Raw genomic sequence first — 7,529 nt, 5'->3', positions numbered from 1 at the left:
CGGCCCCGGGGGACCAGGCTGCGCGTTTTGCGGGGGAGAGGGTTCCTGGTGCTTGCGGCGTTGCTACCGCTCATTGGGGTTGTCCTGCAAATACCAGCGAAATTGCCGTGCAGTAATGTAATGCTCTTCTCAGCTATTAAAAATCATCTCTGTAGAAAAAAAACTTGGACAAACAAAACCCACAAATCACACTAGTGTTGAAGTAGGTCCCAGAAGTGGACCAGGACCCTGTGAGCTTTCTTTCAAAAAAACTCTTGGCTCTGGTTTTACTTGTTCCTGACTTTCTTAGTGTTTTTCTTACCCACCTTGGTCGTCTGGAGCTAGGCAAAAAAATCGGCACGTTATTTCCTTGGTGGACTCCTCTTAAGGTTGTTGCATCAATGGTTTGTGTACAGTGGATGGGGGCCCTTTCTGTAGGGCTGATAGGGTGTTGTGGAGAACCTGTCCCATGAAGTCCCAGAGGTACGGTGTCAGCGCTGTGTGGGAGCACCTGTGCCCTGGCTGGCGTTTGTCTAGTTAATATGCTCTTCCTATGAGAGTGGTGGATGGTGTTCTTTAAACTTGAGAGGTTTGAGACTTGCGAACAAAAGTAGTGATGTTTGATGGAAAGATTAAATAGAGTGGAGTTCTGCACGTTTTCTGAAGAATGCTGCTTGGTTTTGTTTATGTTGTTCCACATTCTAGTGTGTTTCAGTCCACTGCAAATCTTCAGCTTGTTTTCACTGTTGTGAAGAGGAACATATGCAACACTGTGGTTGCTCTACTGGAAATATATCAAATTATTTGGGTTTTTCTTCCAAATGGAAAGTTCTTTGTGCATGAGAGATTTATGTGTTTCTTGAAGCAGGTATGTTTTTGCATGAAACTGTTTTTCAGGTGGTTACATTCTTCCCTGCATTGTAAACTACTCTTTGATACTGCTAGATATGAAAGTATATAGTTGAACCCTTCTAATATGAGATTGCTTGTTTCTCTTAAAGGTCTAATAAAAATTTTAAAAGTCTTATTTTCCTAAATGTTACATTTGGCATTATAATATAAGTCTGAAGAGTGTAGTCGTATCTTTCGTACTTGGAAGCCTGCTGTTCCTGTGCGGCGAGATCTGTGAACATCTGTATTTTAAATCCCTCTGTTAGGGACTTTGTGGATGGTTTGGTAGTGCTTCTAAGTTCACTTTGGTAATGGTGCTTATAACTGAAAACGGCTTGTTTGGGTTTTGTGAGGAGGAGGCAGTTATCTGGTTTTAGTGTGATTCATTCCTGGATAGTTTTCCAAAGAATCACATTTTTAGTGTGAGATGAGCTACTAAGCAATGATAGAGCAAGGGTTTTCCATCCCTTTAAATAAAAAATACATATGTTGCCATTTAAAATGTCTGGCTCTTTTGTTGAGTTGTTGTACCAAGAAGACAATTTTTATACAGGCATAAAAAAAATGGGCATTTAATTAGGATTTGGATAATGAAATGACATATTACAACTGTAAATGTCTTGGTGAAGAATTCTAACTGTGTGCTCAGTATAGGTGACTGCCTAGAGGTGGCTGTGAAATGTTGCTTAGCCTTACTGGCTTGTGTGACTCCTGAGGAGTTCTTCATGTGCATCTTTATGGAGGTTTTCTGAGCTTATGTTCAAATAAGAAGACACACAGGAGAAGGAAGGAGCTTTGTAACCTATGGAGCGAGGGTTTGTTAAAATTCAGGGCTTTTAAGTATTTAATTCTTCCTCTTTGCCTTTGAAAGAGTGATTAGCACATCTGTCGGTGATGGGAAGATTCCTTTAAGGTTTTCTGATCCTTGTTGGAAGGCACATTCGTATCTTGAAACCATACAAAAACTACAGTGCAGTTACCAGCAAGTCACACAGAGAAAAGGTATTAGAAAATGCACCTTTCTCCTGTGGTGGTTGTATGTCTCAGTGTCTTGTGGTGGTTGCAGGTTTGAACTTTCTGTATATGCAGTTCTTTGTGGACTGTTAACTGCTGTTGTGTTGCCTGCATTGATTTTTGCCTCCATTTATTCTTTGTTGCAGTCTAAAAGTTGGTTTTAATTGGTTGCCCACAGGATTGGCTTGGCTTCTGCTACTTGTTAAGAAAAAAACATCTGTCTTTGCAGGTAAGAGCCTTTGAATTGAAGACTTCTTTATATGCATATTGAGTATATCTTAAATATGTGAAGCTTTTGAAATCTCTGAATTGGTATTAAAACACTTGGGTCAAGTTACGTATAGCTAGTCTCTTTAATTTGACTCCCATTGGTGATGGTGGTTCTGGCAATGTTCTTGTCAACACAATTTTCAGCTAAACTAATGTTTTGTTGTTTCTTCAGCATGTGGTAGTCTGGAACATTCTCCCAGTTATTTTCCAGGGTTGGAAAATGTAGCTGCTTTGCTGCGGGCCACAGGTCTGCGAGTTCCTAACTGTGGGAGTTTAGGAGCGTACAGCAAGTGGTTCCAGTTGGGTTTAGCAGCATTTAAAGGGAGCAGGTATGTTCAGATTAGTTTGGAGGTGACTATCTCAATCTAACAAGTTGATGTTAGGTGACTTTTTTTTTTTTTTTTTTTTGTAAAAGAAAGGCAAAACTGTAGTTTGCAGTTTTAGCTTTTGCTAGATAGTTTCAGCCTGGATACTTAAAATTCCTCCAACAATACCAGTGTTATTGCAGCTCTTAGTCTTTGTCCAGGAATTGCCAAATATGTTGTGTGTGTGTACACTGCATGGGTATTGTGCTTAATACTCCTCAGGGACTATGTTGAATCTCCTAAACTTTTCTTAATTTGAAAAATGCATAGATCTTAAAAAGCAAGTCTGGTGGTTTTATTCATTTATACATATGACCCAAATTCTGCTTATTTTACTGATGAGCACACAGATGGAAGATTTTGGCATCTTGTACACCTTTTGCCAGTGTAACATCAACGTTTAAAGATGTTACTGTTGAGATACATTAATATGCTGTTAAGGTTCATCAGATGAGCTGAAAAAGAGTGATTGTCAGCAGCCTTTTACTTTCCCCTTTTGATCTCAGCTTACTAATGGGGATAGATTGCCCATAGTACAATTCTAAGATTTTGTGCTTCTGGTTTCTCAAAAAATAAACCAAATGCACAAAATGACAACAAAACCCACTTTAGCCTTGAACCTTTTTGTGCAGGGGTGAAAAGCCTGAGAACACCTAACAGCCCAACAGAAAGCCTTCAGAGCACACTCCACGGGTGAGTGGTCCCCTCTGTGTCTGAAGTGAACGCTGCCTCTCTGCGTACGCTGATCTTTAGAGGGGAGCAGTGAAATACTGGCGCAGGCGCTGCCTTGTCATTAGCTGGAGAATTTGAGTGAGTGGATTATTGTTTCCTAAGTGTGTTGGGGGAGAAATTTGAGTTGTGAGCGCTTAGAAATGCGAAGTGTGGTCCTTTTGGTCCTTGTGATTTTTATTTAAATCACAGAAGCAAAACTGGCACTTTGTTAAAGCATTGAAATCCTGAGAAGCTTGGAGCAGTTGTGTCGAGTTGCCACAATATTTTTCGCCAAATATATTTGATGGAGTAAAATTCTTAATTTTTATTCATACCAAGCTGCTGTTAGCTCTTGCTTAATAACAAGCATTTGCTTAATATCATGCATGGAATTAACTGCACTGGAGTCACTGCAGCTAGTTTTTTCTAGCAATTTCTATACCTAAGCATCTGTTGTGGTGTGGTTTTTTTTAATTATTATCTTTGTCAATAGTGATTTAGTGGACCTAAATGGAATATTTAGTAACAAAACTTCAAGATATCTCTTAGCATTTATTATGAAGTTTTGAATTTAGTGCAAGACTGAAACATTTGCATTATCCCAGCAGTTATGTAAATGTTCAAGTGCTTGAACTCTTAAGAATTCTTTTGTGGCCTTATCTGTTAATTTGTCTCCTGGGCTAGATTCATGGAATCATTTGTAAGTGTGGTTATCTAGCAGGTGTCTGTTCTGATAAAGAATATGTGATGAGGCCTTGAGCTGCCCAGTCTAGTTGAGAGGCGTCCCTGCCCCCAGCAAGGAGTTTGGATTTAGATGATCTCTAGGTTCCCTTCCAACATAAGTCATTCTGTGATTCTATACAAATAGATCTGGTCACAAAAACCTTCCCAAGTTGCCTTTGTTCAACTGATGGCCATATCACATTATTATCCCTTTTGCATTATAAGGAATATACTAGGCAATAACAAAAAGTAATCTTCCATTTAACACAGGTAACTTCAAATGTCTTAACTTCTGATGCATAACAATGCTGAAACCCATTTCGTTGTATAACAGGTAATAAGGAAAATGTAAACCTTTTAGCAAGATTTGCTATTAGTATTATTTTATTTTTCAAAGCATAGGTGCAAAACCAGGGATGCTTTTATACCACTTGTTTGCCTTGGGATCATCTAATTCGAAAGCAGTCCAGTAGCATAGCACAGTAAATTTAGGTTTCATGGTCCCCTTTAGTGTGGCTTCCTTAAAGTAGGTAAAATTTTAATTTTAACTTCAGTTTCAGAGGTTGCTATTAATGTTAGGCAAGTTTAAAATAAAACTAGAGAATTGTAAAAGAAACCCCTGCTGTTGTAAAACAGTGCATAAAGTTGTAAGTGCTTTCTTAGATGTGTACATACCATAGATAGTTTTTACTTTGACATGTTGTTTTTACGTGGGTCGGCTTTTTTCTTGTTGGAAAGTGACTGGGCAAGGAACTCTATTCTCCAAGTTAAATTTGTCACTAGAAGAGTGAAATGCAAGATGTTGCTTTTGTTACCTTGTCATAGAGATGGGAGAGTTGCTTTTAAAAAAAATGTAGTCCGTGAGGTTTGGTATATATTCCCCTTTCTGTTGCTGCCATCCCTTGGTGGAGTAGGGATTTTCTTAATGGTACGTACAGCTAGATTTTAGACCTTCTCATGTTTGTCTTGGGAGCCCTAGTCTCTCTTTCGAGGTGACGTGGTAAGAAATTGCATGTTCATTCACAGCATCTAGAACAGCAGAGTTGGAGTGGTGCCAGTGGGCTTGTCTGTGGCTTCCTTGAGCGAGAGAGGTCCTCCAGACTTCTCTGGTGTCTGCTGGGTGTGGGACAATGCCCTGTGGTATCCAATTATGTCCTTTGGGTTCCGTAGTGTTTAGAAGGAGTGAGTTCTTGTTGATTGGGGAAAAAAACAAAATAGTGAAGTACCCATTTGAGTAATCTGAAATTCCATTATGCAAACAAAAGAATTACCTGGTTTTTTTTCCCTGTAGAAGAGCTGTTATTCTTGTTTTCCTTAAGTACCGAATTCAGCCTTAACTGATGTGATTATATTGTTGGACTGCAGCTTTGCCTAGTGGTTAAGGATGTATTTGAGGTGTTCCTACGCCAGAGTGTTTGGAGGACCATGGCAGGTAAATGCAGCTGACTTAAAGATTTGGCTGTATGCTGGGATACAACATTGGGCTGAGTGCGAAATGTTGGGAGATAGTTGCTGATTGTAGTTGGTTGTAGCTTTTGTATATGGCCAGAAGTCTTTGGTGCATTGCCTTGTGCTGTTGCCTTGTATCAGATGGTCCGTCCTTGATTTCAAATGCTCAGTTAACACAATTTGTGTGTGATTAATGAGAGCCTTACAGGTCTTCCATACAGGGACTGAACGGGCTTGTTCTTAGAATGCCAAGAAGTTTCAGAGTTGAAGTGACTCAGGTGAAAGAAGGTGCTACTGCTGACTGTTTAGGATGAGAGACTGACTTTTGAACTGATGTGTTGTGCTCATATTGTTATGATGTTTTCAGTCCTTACTGAAGGTTTGTCAAGAATAAGTGAGAATTACCTAGTTTGTTGTTTATCTTGAACTTCTGATATGACCTCAGGCTCTTCTGTAGAAAGTATACAAGGTAAACTGTCAAGATGTGCCTGTTCAGAATTGATCTCAAGATTCCACTAACCTCAGCTGCAGAGGTAAAAGACATCTACTTGTGCCTGAGACAGAAGGTGTAATACCAGGCAGAACTTCTGCAACTATTAAAAAATGATACCTTTCTTTTTTTTTGAAAGTTGCAAAGGTCAAATATCTAGCTAAGATATGCAGAGATGTTTATCTAGTTTAGGTGAGGTCTGTGTAGTCACAAAATGTCTTGGGCTAGTTCATAATAATTAGCAAGGTTCATGGTCACCTGGGCCTGTTGCCTTTGCTTGGAGAAAAATTTAAGATCAGTGTAATCTAGATGGTCCCTGTCAGGATGTCATATGAGTCTCACTGTTTCTAGTTGTCCATAATGGGTTTTTGTTTGTAACCAACCCACTCTTATGTTCCTGGTCGTCTTCACCTGGCAGGAGATAAAATCCCTCCCCTAATGGAAGAGAACTGTTTATTTCCCATAGGTGTGCAGAATTTTTTGCAGGCTTTGCCAGGTGCAGTGGGTACTGTATCAGTGTATGCTAAATTAATTTTGTTTGCTTGGCTAAAGTACACATTTTACTTATATTCCATTAAATATTCAGCTACTGATATAATCTGATTTTTGCTGTTCCTTGGGTGTGTTTTGTTTTTTTTTTTTTTTATTCACACTTGTGGGTCTTAGTTTAACCTTTATTTTGGAATTTCTAGTGCAAAATGTATACTGATTGTATTGGTCAATGTTTAATACTTCAACCTGTATGAAGTAAACACGAATAAGGAACTTGCAATGTAAACATGCTTAATCTCTGCAAGATGTTGTCAGGTGTATGTAAACGAATGTAGTAGATGGTGTCTGTAGGTAATTGCATGGTGTCATAAACAGCAGTCTGACATGGCCGTTGCCTTTTCTCATCTGCAGGTGTGTGTTGTTTCAGCGCAGCATGGCTGTGGTCATCCGCTTGCAAGGTCTCCCGATTGTGGCGGGGACCATGGACATTCGCCACTTCTTCTCTGGATTGACCATTCCCGATGGGGGCGTGCATATTGTAGGGGGTGAACTGGGTGAGGCTTTCATCGTTTTTGCCACTGATGAAGATGCGAGGCTCGGTATGATGCGCACAGGTGGTACCATTAAAGGGTCGAAAGTAACGCTGCTGCTGAGCAGTAAAACTGAAATGCAGAACATGATAGAACTCAGTCGTAGGCGTTTCGAAACGGCCAATCTAGATATGCCGCCAGCAAACGCTAGCCGGTCAGGACCACCACCTAGTTCTGGAATGAGTGGAAGGGTTAACTTGCCTACTACTGTACCTAACTTTAATAATCCTTCTCCTAGCGTAGTAACCGCTTCTACTACTGTGCATGAAAGCAATAAAAATATATCCACATTTTCTACTGCCAGTATGGGGACTGCACCTCCAAATCTTGGGAGTAGCTTTGGTAGTCCAACATTTAGCTCAACTATACCTAGCACAGCATCCCCAATGAACACAGTACCTCCTCCTCCAATCCCTCCTATCCCAGCTATGCCATCTTTGCCACCAATGCCTTCTATTCCCCCGATACCTGTTCCACCTCCTGTACCCACGCTGCCTCCTGTTCCTCCGGTTCCTCCGATACCCCCTGTGCCCCCTGTACCTCCAATGACACCTA

At 40.3% G+C, this 7,529-nt stretch overlaps 1 protein-coding gene across 1 annotated transcript in view; it reads left to right on the top strand.

The window, feature by feature from the left end:
• Positions 1–2,029: 2,029 nt before the first annotated feature.
• Positions 2,030–7,529, top strand: part of RBM12 (RNA binding motif protein 12) — an 8,628-nt gene continuing 3,128 nt past the window's right edge. Inside the window, 2 exon segments of the mRNA XM_008938521.1 lie at positions 2,030–2,113; positions 6,796–7,529. The exon segment at positions 6,796–7,529 is cut by the window's right edge and continues 14 nt beyond it. Of these exon segments, the coding sequence (XP_008936769.1) occupies positions 6,818–7,529 (712 nt within the window). The 5' untranslated portion in view covers positions 2,030–2,113; positions 6,796–6,817.

Source organism: Merops nubicus, unplaced genomic scaffold, assembly GCF_000691845.1.
Source record: "Merops nubicus isolate BGI_N331 unplaced genomic scaffold, ASM69184v1 scaffold41684, whole genome shotgun sequence".
NCBI lineage: Eukaryota > Metazoa > Chordata > Aves > Coraciiformes > Meropidae > Merops > Merops nubicus.
The sequence above is the reverse complement of the archived record's forward strand: the minus strand, read 5'-3'. Positions and strand labels throughout refer to the sequence as shown.